General features: G+C 32.2%; 1 protein-coding gene across 1 annotated transcript; it reads left to right on the top strand.

Annotated features, from left to right (window-relative positions):
• The first annotated feature begins 2,182 nt into the window (after positions 1-2,182).
• Positions 2,183-5,173, top strand: LOC131653776 (uncharacterized). The gene is made up of 3 exons (XM_058924053.1): positions 2,183-2,598; positions 2,724-3,184; positions 4,530-5,173. Exons 1-3 carry the CDS (start codon positions 2,434-2,436, stop codon positions 4,966-4,968), a joined length of 1,065 nt encoding a protein of 354 aa, XP_058780036.1. The 5' UTR covers positions 2,183-2,433; the 3' UTR covers positions 4,969-5,173.
• Positions 5,174-18,583: the final 13,410 nt, after the last annotated feature.

Raw genomic sequence — 18,583 nt, forward strand, 5'->3', positions numbered from 1 at the left:
TTAGGTTTTATTATAAATAGCATACTAGTCTCTCATCATTGCTAAGCTGCAAATCCTAATTTAGGGTGAGAGAGGTTATTTGTTATTCTTGTAAACTTGTAATCTTGTTCTAAGAGAAAGTGAAAGAATAACAGTTATAACCAATTATTGTGTTCCTCTTCTTCCGTGTCCTTTATTCTTCCTTGTTTTATACTTTGTTCTTGGCATTGAATTCACAACAGAGAGTGATAAAAATTAACGGTTTTCATAAAAGTTTGGTAATACGTTAGTTTTTATGCATCTCGTTGACACGTCAAATGATTTTCAATTGATGTAAAATTTTACATACATGATTTATATTATAATAGCTTTCAATCCTACGGTGAATTTTGTTATACGAATTTGCGGTAAAGAGTTATCAAAGGTGTCATGTTACTAAGTCTGACATATATGACGTAAGACCTAATTTATTTTATGTTTAGTCAAATAACTTTTTCAATATTTTTTTATTACAATGACGACATTCTTAAATATATATGATTTTTAATTAATATTATTATTTTATTTAACTTTATATTAAATTATACCTTTTAAATATTTTTATAAGTTAAACTTATTATTCTACATTATATTATTCCGCTGCTAATTTTTTTATAAATAACTTTAAACCCTTATTTTTAAAAATTTTGTTTTCTATCAAAAGTTTTCTAATGTTAACCATTTATTTTTCTTGTGTTTAGAGTCACTTCTCTGACATTTTTGACAAAATTAACTATAAATGACCTAATTAACTAACAAAGGTGTTTTAAAGAGTCTTAAAAGTAACGTTTATTAACTAAAGGAACAACATGAAATCATAAATTAAATTAAGAAACCACATGAAAAATTAAACCTAAATAATAAACATATACCATTTGTTTCGACCTCGGGGTCGGAACCAGAAAGGGGCCACAAACGTCTTGCATGGTGTCGAGGAAAAGGAGAGGGGGTGTACCTGCAAGGTACTCCGGCGATCACGTCAGTACGATCACAAATACGAGTAAGTGTATAGGGTTATGAAAAATGTGTTACCTGATCCTCTCAAGGGAGAGAGTTTATATAATGCCCCAGCGTGTGACCAACGGTCCGAGTTTTTGGGCAAAGCCGAGGGTTTAGGCCTAAATCCCGTAACTGCCAGAATTATAGGAGTAGACCTAAGGATTCTGGGGGACTGCTTGACACTAGTCGTTAGGCGAGCAGAAGGGCGATTCTGGTCGACACGAGATGAGATCTAGGAAGCCAAATGAACGCCTAGGGACGCGGGAGCCGATCTGCTTGACTGGGTTGCGTAGTGCTCGGTGTCGGGCGCAAGAAGAATGCCTTCTCCGCCTGTGAGTGATTGGGTCTAGGTCATTGGGCCGTCTTAAAGGTGGACGTGAATTGGGCCGTTTCTTAGTGTCGGACAAGTCCATAACACCATTAAAATTTAAAATAAATATGTAAATAATCTTTTGATCCCTATAAATTAGCGTGTTTTTGTTTTTTTTTTCTGTTTTTTTAAACAAATTCTTAGATGTGTCAATTTTTTATTTATTTCCGTCTTTGTAAGTTAGAAAGTTTTTGGTTTTTGTCCTTGTAAAACTCAAAATTTTGCTAAGTTATTGGGTCGAAAACCAAAACACTTTCAAAATTATAAGGATAGAAAAAAAAAAGACACATTTAAGAATTTGTTAAAAAAAATAGAAACGGAAATCAAATGGGTCTCAGCATTTAAGGACCTATTAAAAAAAAGAACGAAAATAAAAAATACAAAAAATGCGCTAGTTTATATGAAAAAAAAAGCTATTTATAAAATAAAATATCAAATTTTTTATTTAAGAAGATATAAAAAAAATTAATAAATATACAAATGAGATAAGATAAACCGACTCACATTGAGATAAGATCTAATTTAATTTAAGTTTAGTCAAATAACTTTTTCAATATTATTAGACATTCTTAAATATATATATAAATTTTTTTATTAATAATATTATTTTATTTGACTTTTTAAAATCAAATTATATATAATAAATATTTTAATAATTTAAATTTATTATTCTACATTACTTTTTTGCATTTTTAAATATATTATAATAAACTAAAAAAAGAAAAATCAAATTTCATTTAAACTATAGTAATATAGTGAATTAAAATAAAGTTTATGATAAGCATCTATATTCCAAGTTCATGAATTTGTTAACCCCTCTAGCTATGTATACGCAATAGTGGCGAGATACAACACAATCGTGCGAAGCTCAAAACCCACCCAACCTTATAAATTTCTGGAACTTTCCGTTCCTTTCTCAACCCATCATCAAGACAATTTCCAACGCCGCTGAAAACCCAAACAATCTTCTTCAAGGTGAACCACAAATTGCAAAGCTGACGAAGAGAAAGCGAGAACAACGACAAGAAGAAGCGCAACAACCTGCCATGGGTGTTGACTATTACAAGCTTCTTCAGGTTGATAGGAACGCTAAGGATGATGACTTGAAGAAAGCTTACAGGAAACTCGCTATGAAGTGGCATCCTGATAAGAACCCTAATAATAAGAAAGAAGCTGAAGCCAAATTTAAGCAAATCTCTGAAGCTTATGATGTAAGTTTGAGACAGTTTTTAGTGGATCTCGGTTAAAGTTTCGATTTTTATTGTTTTTAGATTCTGGGTTGTGCTGAATTTGTGTTGGGGTTAATTTTTTTTATTGTTTTTATTGTTTGTGTTAGGTTTTGAGTGATTCTCAGAAGAGGGCTGTGTATGATCAATATGGGGAAGATGGGTTGAAGGGGCAAATGCCACCAACACCTGATGCTTTTAGTGGTGGTGGTGGTGGAGCCAGTTATTATTCTCCGGCAGACATACCACCTTCGTTTCGGTTCAATCAGCGGAATGCTGATGATATTTTTGCTGAGTTTTTTGGGGTTTCAAGTCCCTTTGGTGGGATGGGAGGATTTGGAAGAGGGGCTGGTGGTTCTGGTGGGATGGGAGTGAGGCTTCCGAATGGTGTGTTTGTTGATAATGTGTTTGGATCGTTTGGGGATGGAGGAGGAAGTGGAGGTCATGTGCATCAGAGTGCGCCTCGGAAGGCGCCGCCTATTGAGAACAAGTTGCCGTGTGCTCTTGAGGATATATATAAAGGGGCCACAAGGAAGATGAAGATCACCAGAGAAGTTATTGATGTTCATGGGTGAGTTGTTGTTCTTACCTGCCTAGTTTTTTTTTCTGGGTTCATTTTGCAATGATATGTTTACTATTGTCGATTATTAGATATTTAAATGAGTTCAATTTCAGTTTGGTACACTGTAGAGTTGCTGAGATTCACATGTTTGGCCTTGTAGATTGGTTGATTAGCAATTATGATTTGATTCATCATAACTGATTCTTTTGTGTTTCATTTTGAAGCAAGTGTTTTGCCGATTTTATCAGTCATTTATCCATGTTTTTGTTAATCCATCTTGCTGAGAACATGCTGGTCGACATTGTAGGTTGTAGTTCTGGTTGATGCAATGTTTGTGGCATTTGCTTCTTTGTTGAAAGATGAAAACTACTTAGGAGTTATAGTAAATGTTTAAATGCTTCCAATATGCTTTGGTTCATACTGCGGTCCCAATGTGAAATACTGATGCTTCAGAATTAAATTGAATTCAATCACCCAAGTTAGGGTTGCCTTGAGTTTTTCCATATAGAACAATTTCTTGGTAGGTTTTGGTTTTGCACTTGCAGCAGAAGTATTGCTCAGTTGTAGTTGACATCAGATAAAATGTATATGCCTGTTATGAATCTAGAGTTCTATTGTTATAGATTTGTTATTGTTTTTATTCTAAGTAATGAGTTAAGGAAACTTTAAATTTTAATCATGAAGTACTGTTTATAGCTAGTAAATGGCTGCTTGGCGAATTGCTCTGTCAAGAACTTTCGATTTAATAACCATGTCGTCGATTTAATAACCATGTCGTAAAGTTACACTAAAAAATTTGATTAAAACCGCAGTAGTATTTTTCGGATTAGGAATACTAGAATTGTGATGTTTGACAATGCTCTTTCCATTAGATAACAGTGTATATAAATGGTGAATCCCATTGTGTGTTTGTTATGAAGTTTGTGTATCTGATTTTTGAGATTCTATTAGTCCTATTTCATTATAGTCTAGGAGTAGAGAAGTCTTCTGCAACTGAACATATCAATGAAGTTTGTTACTATGATATTTTATCCTTCTATTGTTTAATGTTGCAATGGCTTGGTGTTTGTTAAACGGAATCAATAATCGGTGTGCCCTAGTCTAATGTAATAATGGGTTCGGGGCTGGCATTTTCATTGTTTTGGCTAGGAACATGGATTGTTTTTCGAGCATAATAGATTTTCTATCTTAGTTTGCATTTATATCCTCTAACTAAATCATCTAGTATTCCAGATAAGGTGTAAATATCTGAAATTTATGTATGATATTAGATATTGATATCTCTCATTACGGAATTATTAGTGTTGTAGAATGCCCTATTGATGACTTTTCTTTCATTTCCTTCTCGGTGCAGCAAAGTCATTCAGGTGGACGAGATCTTGACGATTAACATCAAACCTGGTTGGAAGAAGGGCACAAAGATCACCTTCCCAGAGAAGGGAAACGAGCATCCAAATTCGATACCTGCTGATATCGTTTTCGTCATTGATGAAAAACCACACAGCGTGTTCACTCGCGAAGGAAATGATCTGGTTGCAACACAAAAGATCTCTCTTGCAGAAGCATTATCTGGCTGCACAGTGAATCTCACCACACTCGATGGTAGAAACTTGACTATAGTGGTCAACAATGTCGTTCATCCCGAGTACGAGGAAGTTGTTCCAAGAGAAGGAATGCCGCTGCCAAAGGATCCAACAAAGAAGGGAAACTTGAGGATAAAGTTCAACATCAAATTTCCATCTCGGCTCTCTGTTGATCAGAAAACGGGATTGAAGAAAGTCTTAGCTGCATAAAGTAAGAAATTTATTGGCACACCTTGGCTTCCTTGCATGAACAAATTGTAAATTAGATTTACCATAATCTTGACAGAAGGCTATTGGGAAATTTGGTTGTTTTTTTTATATAGAATATTATTACTTAGTATAGTGATTCAAATTTTTGGATTGATATTTGGTCTATTTTATGGTTGGTTATACAATGAGCTAAAATTTAGTTATATTTATAGCAGTGGTTAATGTTCATTAAGATTTTGGTACATGCTGCACACAGTCTTGTAGATAGGAATAATGATTTTTCCCTCTTGAATGAATTATGGTAGAAGTGTCATGATTGCCAATGTTTTTATAAGTATTTGAAGGAATTGTCTGAGTTGAGATGATTGAATCTGGATTTGTGGTAAGATTGTCTGTGCTGAAATTTTTAAGTGCAAATGGTTAAGTTGTTTGATAAGCAAGTATATGTTCATGGAAGAAAACATGTCTTGATACAATTTTTTTTTTTGAGGCCATGTCAAGAAGGACATTGCATTTCTTGCCAGATGTATATCCTAAGAAAAATACTTTTTATTTTTTTATTTTTTATCTTACTTTTGGATCAAGTTTGGTTGTGTGCACATGAAGGGTAGAAACACAACATGTGTGCCAAATGCTTTTAATGAGTTTATGTCTGGAATTTTATAATAAAGGAATCAGTAAGGTGATTTGTTGTGTAGAATTAGAGTGACCACTCTATTTATTGATGAATGAGGCAAATTGAATGATTTAGGACCAATAAGATTTTGGTAATTTGGATTCGTATGAGGGTTTTGTCAACATTGAGTATGTGCTGATGCTTTATTTCAATTCTACCAACATACTTGATAGAAAGTGATGTTACCAACATACTTGATAGATATAAAGCTACCATTAGAAAGAATAATTTTTAGAAAGATTAATTTTTACAAGCTTATTTTGTAACAAGCGTTAAACAAATGTAAAGAATAACACACATGATCATTGGCACCATACTCCAACCCGATCTAAGAATTAAATTTTCTAACTGATTTAATACAAATATTGCAAATGATACCTGAGGTGGACTCAATAAGTAGATGATTGTGAGATATGAATGAAGATGAAACTTGGTTGAGGGTTGAAGCTTGATATGGGTTTTTTAAGTTTGCTTGTTGGTCTAAGTTGACAAGTTGATCATACTGAGTTTAAGAAATAGAAACATTGTTGTTTGTAGATGAAGCCACCATAGTTTCACTTCTAGGTTGAGTGATAGAAACATAGATGAAGAAGTTGGGCTTGACTTTGGGCCTAAGCCAAAAGTGTGGAGGGTTTTTACTAGAAGACGGGGCAAAGGAATAAAGTAATTTAGGGAATAACTATAGGAGCAAAGAGCATTAAATTGGGAGATGGAAATAAGGTATTTTCTCAAGGGGTGTATGAAGGAGTTAGTATAAATTTGGGTCCAATGGTGATAGTGGTGGATTCATTGGTTTTGGATTTAGGTGAGTTGGATATAGTCTTGGGAGTTTCATGGCCGAGTACTTTAGGGAACATGGTGATGGATTGGAAGGCTCTGTCTATGCAATTTTGGCATTAAGATGAGCTAGTAATGTTATAAAGGTAGGGAGGGAAACCAGAACAACAAGGTTTTCTCAACAACTTCTTGGAAGATAGACATGAGAGAAGAGATGAATTGTGGAGTTGGTCAAAAGGTGAAAAGAAGTTAGATGGTGTAGAAAAAAAATAAAAAAAGAGCTGAAAATTATGTTGAGTCAATTTCAGAGCATATTCCAAGAATACATAAGGCTTCCTCCTAAGAGGTCTCAAGTGAATCAAATCAAGATGTTCTCATATCATAATTCTGTTAATGTGAGGCCATATAGGTATCCACATCATCAAAAAGAAGATATTGAAAGGCAAGTGTCAGAATTACTGGAAGCAAGTGTGATTCGTTCTAGTATGAGCGTATTTTCAAGCCATGTTATCTCAGTTAAGAAGAAATATGGGAGTTGGAGGATGTGTATGGACTATAGAGCTCTCAACAAGGCTACAATACCAAATAAGTACCCTATAGAACTAATTGATGAGTTATTCGGAGCAACAATTTTTTCTAAAATTGATTTAAAATCTAGTTATCATCAAATTAGAGTAGCAGACGAGGACATCCATAAACTGGATTTTAGAAATTATAATGGACATTATGAATACTTAGTAATGCCATTTGGGTTGATGAATGCCCCAGCCACATTTCAGGCCATTATGAATGACATTTTCGGACCATTTTTGAGGAAATTCATATTAGTTTTTTTTTTATGATATCCTAGTCTATAGTAAGAATATGTCTGATCATGAGAACCATCTGAAGCAAGTGTTGTCTGTTTTACCATCCAATTGTTTTGTTGCTAATCAATCTAAATGCAAGTTTGGTTGTCAACAAATAGATTATTTGGGACACATAATTTATGGCACAAGGATGTCAGTAGACCCTGAGAAGATTAGATGTATAGTGGACCTGTCTGAACCCAAACATGTAAAAGGTGTACGTGGATTTTTGGCTAAACCTTTGACTGAAATGACCAAGAAAGATAATTTTAAGTGGAGTCCAAAAGCCTCTAAGACTTTCTGTCAACTGAAGACAATCATGGCCACCTCTCCTGTATTAGCCCTGCCTAATTTTTCCCTACCCTTTAAAGTGGAATGTGATGCATCCGAAAGGGATATTGGGTCAATTTTGATGCAAAATAGACAACCTGTAGCTTTTTTTCAGCAAGGCTTTGTTTGATGGCAATTTATCAAAATCCGTGTATGGAAAAGAGCTTATGGCATTAGTAATATCTATACGGCGCTGGAGACTTTATCTCTTGGGGAAGCAATTTAGTGTGTTTACTGACCACAAAAAGCTTGAAACACTTCCTTCAACAAAGAAAATTTCCACACCAGACCAACAATGTTGGTTAGCTAAGTTGCTTGGGTACCAATTTGAATTCAAATATAATCTAGAAGGTGAGAATAAAGCAGCTGATGCTTTATCCAGATGTTATGGGGATGTGGAGATGAATTTTATAGTCTCTTACCAAAAATGGTTGGAGGGTCAGAAATTGTTACAAGAAGTGCAACATGATCTGGAATTCAGAAGATCGTTGTTGAATTGATGGCCTCACTAGATACAAGGCCAGGTTTTACTGTGCAACAGGGTACCTTATTTTATCATGGCAGGTTGGTTTTGTCCCCAAACTCTCCCTCAATCCCATTGTTGTTACAAGAAATTCACAACACACCTACAAGAGGTCATTCGGGGTACCTCGTGACCTATAGAAGGTTGGCCGAGAATTCATATTGGGTGGGATATACGACCCCCCTGCCATTAGGGCGAGATTTGATTTCCCCTCCTAAAGTATTTTTTTTTTTGTGATTCCCCCCTTATAAAACAAAGAATCTATTTTCAAAACCCCATATCCCTTGTTTAGCTGACTAGGCAAGGGGAAGTTGGCTGATTGGACATGGAGAACTTGGCTACGTGGCATCCTCGACTTATAATATAGATTAATAATTCTAAAAAATTTGATTCCCATGGAAATCGAATCCAGGAACACACGAATAGCAACCAAACTCCCAACCAGTGAACCAAATCATTTCTTTTGTATTAATCTTGCTCTAGGTAGTACATTATATATATATATATATATATATATATATATATATATATAGAGAGAGAGAGAGAGAGAGAGAGAGAGAAAGAGAGAGAGAGAGAGAGAGAGAGAGAGAGAGAGAGAGAGAGAGAGAGAGAGAGAGAGAGAGAGAGAGAGAGAGAGAGAGAGAATAAGTTATATGAGAATGTGAGAATGAATAAGAACCATCAAATTTAAAAAGGAATGGTTGGGATTAAATTGTGATCTTCACTAAATCATGTGTCATTAAGAGGAAAGAGAAATTATTAATCAAATTTTAAAAAATAATTAATTATTAATCCAATAGTTGTTATTACATTATCACATTCTCATATAACTTACCCATTCTTATATGATATATATATATATATATATATATATATATATATATATATATATATATATATATATATATATATATATATTTATAAACATTTTTATCAAAAATGGTATGTATATATAATTATTATTCAATTTTTTTAATTATTAATTATTGCTCGTTTTTATAATGGTGCAGAGAAGCTTTTTTGACAAATTAAATTATTCAAAAACAACGTTATATTTTTTAATTTCAGTATGTATTAGTGTGTGTATATATAATCACAAATAAATAAATAAATAATATTTAAAAAGCCACATGGATGCCACCTTGTAAGATTCCCCACGCCCAATCAACCAAACAAGGGATCGGGGGTTCTGAAAACAGAATCTTTATTTTATAAGGGGTATCACAAAAAAAAATTACTTCATGGGGGGAACCAAATCTCGCCCTAATGGCAGGGGGTCGTATATTTAACCCCTGTTACAAGAATTTCACAAGGTCATTCGGGGTACCTCGTGAGCTATAGAAAGTTGGTTGAGAATTTATATTGGGTGGGAATGCTAAGGCAGATCAAATATTTTGTGAGAGCTTGTGACATATTCTAGAGAGAAAAGTATGCAGCTACTACCCCAGGTGGTCTCCTACAGCCTTTTCTTATTCCCAATGCCATTTAGGAGGATTTGTCCTTATATTTTATCACTGGCCTTCCAAAATATAAGGGTTATGCAACTGTACTTGTGGTAGTGGACAAACTATCTAAGTACAATCACTTTATCCTTCTATGACACCCCTACACTTCCAAGTCCATAGAAGAGTTATTTGTGAAAGAGATTGTCAGACTCCATGATGTTCCTACTTCTACCATCAGTGATAAAGACCCTTTGTTTTTGACTCATTTTTGGATGGAATTAATTAAGTTACAAGGCACAAAATTGAAGTTGAGCTTTGCCTACCACCCACAAACTGATGAGCAAACCAAGGTGTTAAATAAATGCTTGGAGAGTTATCTAAGGTGTTTTGTATCGAATAGCCAAATTTCGGGTCTCATTGGATTCCCTGGGAAAAATATTGGTATAACACTACTTTTCATGTTTCTATTGGGAAGACACCTTTTGAAGTGGTGTATGGAAGACCATTTCTCATCTTGTTAATATTTTTAAGCAACGAGACAAAGGTAGTTGTTGTGGCATTGGATTTAAGTGAAATGGACGAGGCCTTGAATCAACTTAATTAAAAGTCATTTGTTGCATGTTGAGCAACAAATGAAGAAGTATGCAGATACAAAAGAGAATAAATGCATAATTTGATGTCAGTGAATAGGTGTTTTTGAAGCTTTGTTTTCATTTTTATACATAGAAGGGTCGTTAAAGGCAAATATGATTTAGCCTTTGCATGGCTCTAGATCTTGTTTCACCATTACCTACTTTGGTGAAAATTTTGAAGTATAATACATTGCAGGAGCTTGTGTCATTTACGAGGATCCTTATGATAAAATGATTATTAATTTGAGGACCTATGTGCTTGCAGGTATAATTAAGAAGTGATCCAAGATTATAAAGCTTGTGCATAGCAATATTCAAGAAGTAAGTGTTTAGCTTTGATGATGACATGGTTTTGATAATAATAAAACTCAAGATGAAGCAACTATGAAAGTTATCTCAATTGGTCAAATATGCACAAGGTGGTTGATCAAGATCACGTTATCCTTCATAATCAAGCTAAAGACAATTTTGTTAAAGTTAACACGGTAGTCCAACGAATCTCAAATGAAGACTTAGGGTTTATGATCACTGTCGGTTTAAATCTTCAACATCTTAAATGATGGTAACTAATAAGGAAATATCTCAAGCTTCATCACGAAGACTCAAGGCTCTTATGGGATGATAAAATCAATGATAATGCCAAGACTTGATGCTTCAAAGTGTGAAAGAGATGAAATGTGAACGCTCGCTTGATAATTCCTGTTTGAGTGATCAATGTATTGTAAAGACACAATGATGTTTTTGGAAATGTTATGGCTAAATATTACACACACTTAAAACATTGAAAAGCTCACACTTTTTAATTAAAACAGCCAAAAAATGTTTTTAGAGTTTAGACAGTTGATTAGGGGATTGTCTGCTTAGTTTATGAGATTTTTCTAAGTTGTTCAATTGATTAGATTTATAGTCTAATTGATTATATAATGCATAATCGATTCAATAACGGATTAGGAAAATCTCTTAATGATTGGTAATAACTCTCTATCTAAACCGTACATTTTGGAGAATAATATTCGATTATTTACAGTGCCTAATTGGTTAGCTAGCCGATCATATCACTTCACTGGCCCATTGATTGTTTCCAAATTCACACCATTTTCTGGCCTATAAATAGAGAGTTTCTCTATCATTTTAACTCATCCCGAAAATCCCCATTTTTCATTTCTATCATAATCTCTCTAAATCATTTATACTTTTCTCATATATTTTAGTCATATCGCTTTCATTACGTATTTGAGTTTAGTAAGAAATTTTATTCTGGGTGAGGGCTTAATTATAAATTTACCAAGAGTATTTTCTTATCTTGAGTAAATTATTCTTTATTAAGAAATAATTATTTTGGTTGAGACTTGAGAGTTAAACCATTGGAAAAGCTCTTGTTTGTATTTGGAGGATTTTTCGAAGTCTCTATTTGGTTCTAAGCTCCGCCATTAAAGAAAAACTCTCTTTTTAGTTTGTGGAGATCAACTAATGAAAAATATTCACAACGATTCTTAAGCTAAGTCTGGTCTAAAGCTCTATTGGTTCGAGATCAGCCTGGTGTAAAATCTCAATCAGATTGTGAGTTCATTCCGGTTAAAAGCTCAGTAGGTTCTAGATCATTCCTGTCAAAAATTTGATGTTGTTCATGGTTAGCCCGAGTAAAACCCCGATTCTATTTGGAGTATAGTCAACTCAAAACTCTGGTTCGATTCAAGATCAGCCCATGCAAAACCTATGTTTGGTGCGAAGACTAGTCGCTTCAAGCTTGTTCGTTGTTTGGTTTGAAGATTAACCGCTTCAAGTTCAACCTGTTGTTTGATTGTATGTTAGACTGAAATTTTATTTCCTTGTATAAGGGGATTCATGGACTTAACCTTCTAAAAGCTCTCAAGCAATAATGGATACTCTCAAAATCAATTCTCAGGAAGAGGAATAGGTCACTTCATTTGACTAAATCTCTATAATTTTCTAGTGTCAAATTCTCTTCCCATATCTCTTTTATTTTCCACTTAATCTCTTTACTTTGAATTTCTGCTGCATACTTATTCAAATTTTTCAATAAAATATTTTCAAACTTTAATTTTTAAAATGATTTTGTTTTAAATCAACGATTTTCAAACCTCCATAATTCACCCTCCCCTCTTGTGTATGGAGTCACATGTTCAATGATTACGAACAGTGGAAGACAACGTTGGAAATTTCATCCACCTTCTCATGATCTCTAAATCCCATGATTGGTCTATCGTCTCCTTGCTCCTTGCTTAAGGGTGTAAATTAGTTAGATCCTATAATAAGGGATCTATTTTTTTTGAATGGTTCTTTCCTGATGGTATCTACAACGAAAGTTGAAGAAGAACTCGATCCAAAAATATTTTAGATCGCGCCCATCTGAACGCGACTGTCGACTGATGTGGATTCGAATTAGAAGACCATTTAGATTACACATCCAGTCGTGAAAATTTATAGGAATTAATGGTCAATTGCCACAGACGGCGTCAATGTTTCATGTTGGAATCAAAATTGTTAATGCAACTCTTTGGTGTGATAGCACAGGTGTATTCCCAGTGCGGTTGTGCGGGGTGGACCTGCAATGTTAGCATTTCAATGCACAAATTAATTTTCTGAGTAATGGTGATGGAATGAATTATTGATTGATAAATCATACATGTTTCTATATCAATCACAATATTTATAAGATGGTCGAAGTTGAATTCCCTAATTTTGGACTTAGTATCGGCCTTAAAACATTTACTGTCATGATTTTTTTAATATTATTTTATTAAACCCTAACACATATTTTTTATTGACCTCAACAACCAGATTTAAATGTACCAACAAAAAAAATTTACCTTCCTTACACTTGCACACATTTTAAGCATCCATATCAACAAATTTTCTACACCCAGGATAAACTTGCAGAAGGTATTTTAAAAAAATGAAATTATATCATCTATAATCTATATTCCTTTTAGTTTATGAACATGTACCTTCCGGGGAGTATTCCCCTTCTATTTCCATTACTATCATCTCTATTCACATCTCAAAATTTAGCAAAATAAAATCTAATATCTATTAAATACTAATCAATCGACCAAACTACCAATAATAACCTTTTCTCAAAAATATATATATACTACGAAAAGGACATTTTAGTAACTAACAAATTAACACTATAACTTTTCTCCTTTCCAATAACTATTTGACACTTGGCAATTAAAATCCTTTCTCCCACTTCTTTATTGCCATTTGTTTTCATTTCATTGGCTTATTTATTTGAAAATCACTTTCATTTTCAGTTTTTCTTCTTTCAATTCAACCATATGCTGCTGGCATTGAAATGTGCACCCACTCTCTCTCTCTTGGTCCTATTTCTCTCTCTGTTCTTCCTATTTTTTCTTCTTTGATTTAATTACTTTATAAACAACTGAACATTTCTAAATATATAACAAACTCCAATAGTGTATGATTTTAAGATGTAGTCGTATAGGTTTTTAACAACTCCAACTTTATCATTTGAAATTCAATTAAAATATTATTTTTTTATTAATATTTCACATATTATACTTTTTCTAATTGATAAATATTTAAAATGATGATTGATTATATATTTAGAAATGTTCAATTGTTTATAATAGTTTTAATAAACTATTAATTGATATGCATTATACAAATTTTATCATTTTATATTTATAGGTGTTTTTAAATAAATTATGCACCGATTAAAATTAATTGACCAAACAGACTAAATTGCCGTTTCACTTAAAAATTATTTATACATAAAAAAGGATAATTATGTAACTAACAATATAACATTACATTTTTTTTTACTTTTCAATAACCAAAAGTCAATTGTTTTTCTCTCATTGGTCCAATTTAATTTTTTCCTCTTTCCCTCCATAACATCCTTGGATATTTCTCATCACTTTCAACAATTTTCTCTTTGTGTTCTTCTCTTTCAAATTTTGCATTTATATCTAAAACTTTATATTTGTATTGGTTATATTTCATTTTTTTCAACTCACATGTTCTTACATATTATTAGACTGTATTTTACGGGTCATTATCAACAAAATATATATTTTATTTATTTTTTAAATGTTAAAATTATTTTTATTCTCTTTCCGTCTCATGGGTCAATTTTTTCTTTATATAATTATTTAATATTAAGTAATTTATTTCAAATTTATTTGTATTTAAATAATTTTATACCATATCAATTGCATGATAGTATTTAATAACATTAAAAACGTATTTATCTCACGGGTCACTAACAAGTAAATATTTATTTTACTTTAATCAATCATTATTTTAATTTAAGAAACAAAATCTTTATTTTTAAATATTAATTTTTCTCCATCTAACAATTATATTTTTTCTTCTTTGATTATTTAATATAATTAAATCTATATGATTACCTCATTTAAAAAAAAGATAAATCATTTCAAATTTTACATTTGTATTTGATATTATCTAAATATTATGACATTAAGACTCATTCATGTGTTATCACATTAACAAATATTTTATTGTTATTTTTTATTTCATGATTAATATTTGAAGATTCTAAATTACTAAATATATTTTTTAGTTATTTACACAATATTATAATCCCGCACGGGTCTCTTACTAGTATTACAGTAAAAATTAGGATCCAATGAGACAAGAGATAGTACATCACACATTCAACATTCCTTGATCATTCCCTATTTATCATACTTAGAAGGAAATTTCTTTACCCACTTCCTAACCTTCTTGGTCACTTCTGGTGAATTTACAAATATACCCCTTATTTCGGAAGTTCATTTTCGAAAACGTACTTTTATTGAAAAAAAAGGTGTTTTCGGAAATGCATCTCCGAAAAGGTGAATATTTTAATGAAAAATATTGATTTCGGAGATGCATCTCCGAAATAAAGTTGTTTTTCAGAAAATTGGTGTATTCGGAAGTGCATCTCCGAATTCACCCCCCTTGGAGGAATTCGGAAATGCACTTCCGAAATAAGGTCTGGACAGAAGAAAAATAACAAACAAGAACGATTCGCTTTATTTAATCGGATGAAGATTACATCGATCACATTACATAAGATTAAAGTTACATATTGTTAAACACGGGTAGGTGAGGATGAGTAAACATTTTGATAACGTCGGCCCCCGATCTTTGAACTCAACATCACTGAACCAAACCCAACCCTTGTTCACCTACCTCCTCCTTTTCATATTCCCGGTAATTACACTTTCTTTACTTTTACTGTTTTTTTGTTCTTACATTCCACTCACATTACTCTCATGATCATGAAGCCCTCACATTACTCTCATGATCATGAAACCCTAATGGGAAAATACACCTAATTTAGGGTTTGTTTTGATTATTCATCCAATGTTTTTACCAAGAGGTGTAGAAATTGTTGCCCTTTTGTTAACACAGCTGTTATCATTTAAACATGTTGTAAAATATCTTGTAGGATACTGTATGAGTACAGTTAATGAGTACTAGTACATTCATATATATGAAGCGTGCTTTAGTCAAGTTTAACCCGATTGACTCTCATATGAGTGGAAATTTGAAAAGTCCCGATCCTGATGATAAAAGAATGAGGTTAGAAAGACGATGGAGGAGATGCTGCAACATGTTAGAAAGTCCTGATCCTCTAGAAATCCATACCACATTGTAACTTACCAACATAATAAACAACAACAAAAACTATACACTTAAAGTTCAAAAAACTTATAAGCAAACTATACTTACATCATAGTGGTGTAGATCCTTATCAGCCACTCGCAACTGAAAATGATTAGCACGAACTTGAATTTTCCTTACCAATTGATCGTAATCAGGTCGGTTAGGGAACCTAACCGCCTTCTGAGATGACGGAGCCGACTCTAGAGTAGCCTTCTGTTTAACTTCGGCAGTCAGGCTCTCGATGGAAATCGGAGCCGAACTCAAGGAAGCAACCGGTGCAGCAACAGATGGAGTAACAACCGGCTCTGCAACAGATGGAACAAACGGCGCTGCAACAGGTGGACGAACAACCGGAGCTGCAACATATGGAGGAAAAATGGGTGAGAGAGCAGGCTTTTAAGTAGGAAGAAAAGACACTTCGAAATTTCAAATCAGGTTGATTACAACTCGTTCTGCATTTACTATCATTTAAGAGACTTCTCAATTTACTATCAATGCGATTACAATTTTTGTCCTGTAATGGTGAATAATTCAGAGATGAAAAATGGTTTGATTTTAATGGAAGCTTTGGAGAGGGTTTGGGTTTGTTTTGGAGAAAAATGATGAAATAGTGAAGGAGGGAAAATGGTATATGAACACTTTTCCGAAAGGTTACCTGATTGTAAATTTTTTGAATTTTCATGCATTTCGGAAATGCATCTCCGAAAACACCAAATTTTTGGTGTTTTCGAAAATGCATTTCCGAAGTCTAATAAAATCTATAAAAAAAATTACTTCGGAGATGCATCTCCGAAGCAGGAGTAAGTTGGAGATTTCGCTGGGGTGACCCCATAGAAAGGTGGGTAAAGAAAAAACCTACTTAGAATTTGGCTTCCTCTCTTTAGTGTTTTTTCCTTACTCCCACGTGGCTTGGGCCCATCCAAATATTTAGGTCAATATCAATGATTATTGGAGCCTGTGTTCATATTCCTTACATCTACAATATAATATAAGAAAAGTGAAATTCTGAAAAGTACCGAAATGCTTCTATTTTGTAATCAAATTCTTTGCTTCGTTGGAGTAAAGATCTTCATTAAAAAAATAATCCATTACTATAAATGTGTAATTAATGTCATTATTTTTAAAAATATGTGCAAATATATATTTTATTTACATTAAAATTATAGTAATGGACACCTCCATTTTTTTTAGAAATGGAGAGAATCCTTACTTGCTTCATTACTGCACATGCTACAAATACTTAAAACCAAAATCTAATAATACTTTAATATAATAATACTATTTGTTAATATTTTTATAATATTTGCTTTCATCCTGCTCATGTAATTAATGTATTGCTAAATACTTTAACATATATAATTTTTTACTATTATTAGATCAGTAACACAATGTATAAAATATTTTAACAATTTTTTAATATAACAAAATAAATTAATATATCTTTCTATCTTTTATTTTTATTTTCAAATATTATTTTCTTTTTTATATTTATAAGATTTCTCTTTAATTTTTCTCATACTCTTTTCATTCATAATTTTTTTAGCTTCTATTTTTCTATTACATTTTTTTAGCTTCTAATATCCACATATTTTATAACAAAATTATATTTTGTACTAAAAAATCTTACTGACCTAAATGTTTTTACGGGTACCAGACATTTTTTTATATATTCAATTTATTTTTTCACGGATATCGAACATTTTTCTATACATTCAATTATTTTTTTTCACGAGTACCAGACATTTTTCTATATACTCAATTATTATTTTTTCACGGGTACCAGACTTTTTTCTATACATTCAATTATTATTTTTTCACGGATATTAGATATTTTTCTATACATTCAATTGGCATTGGCTAATATGCATAAGGATTTTCCTTATGCACCATGCATAAGTCAATCTAAGCCATTGGATCATGTTTTTAATCCAATATTGAGTATTGAGTAATGAGTATTGAGTGGTGAGTATTGAGTTTTGAGTAGTGAGTGTTGAGTATTGAGTAATAACAATTGATCTTTAGAATTTGATCTAATGATCCAAGGGTCCATAATAATCTATGCACGGTGCATAGATTTTTATCTATGCATGGTAACTGCACCCCATTCAATTATTATTTTTTCACGGGTATCAGATATTTTTCTATACATTCAATTATTATTTTTTCACGGGTACCAGACATTTTTCTATACATTCAATTATTATTTTCTCACGGGTATCAAATATTTTTCTATTAAAACATAATCTAAAATAAATGCGCGTTCCGTACCAGAATCCGTGCTAACGCACGAGTTTGTTACTAGTTTTATCAAAAATTTAATCTGCCACTTGTTGGCATATCAGATACCTCACAACATGCATGTTTTTAATGTTATATTTTTATTTAAAGTTATTGATTTTTTTTATAAAATATAAATACATATTAGAAATTTTAAAATTACACAGACAATTTTGAAAAAAAAAATGTCAAAAAATTTAAATTTTTTTGAACTAGTATAAATTACTATCGACAATTTTAAAATGAACTAACAAAAATATAATTTATAATTAACAATTTAAAATAAACTATCAAAAATTTAATTTGTTATTAGAAATTTATAATAAACTACAGAAATTTTATTTGCTCTTTTTGAACCAACTTTCTCCATAAACAACTTTAAAATTAATAAAATATGTGGGGTGTCATAATTAAGATTTGATCTTTGAGGTAGCTATGACAGTTAA

Source organism: Vicia villosa, linkage group LG2 (assembly GCF_029867415.1).
Source record: "Vicia villosa cultivar HV-30 ecotype Madison, WI linkage group LG2, Vvil1.0, whole genome shotgun sequence".
Lineage (NCBI taxonomy): Eukaryota > Viridiplantae > Streptophyta > Magnoliopsida > Fabales > Fabaceae > Vicia > Vicia villosa.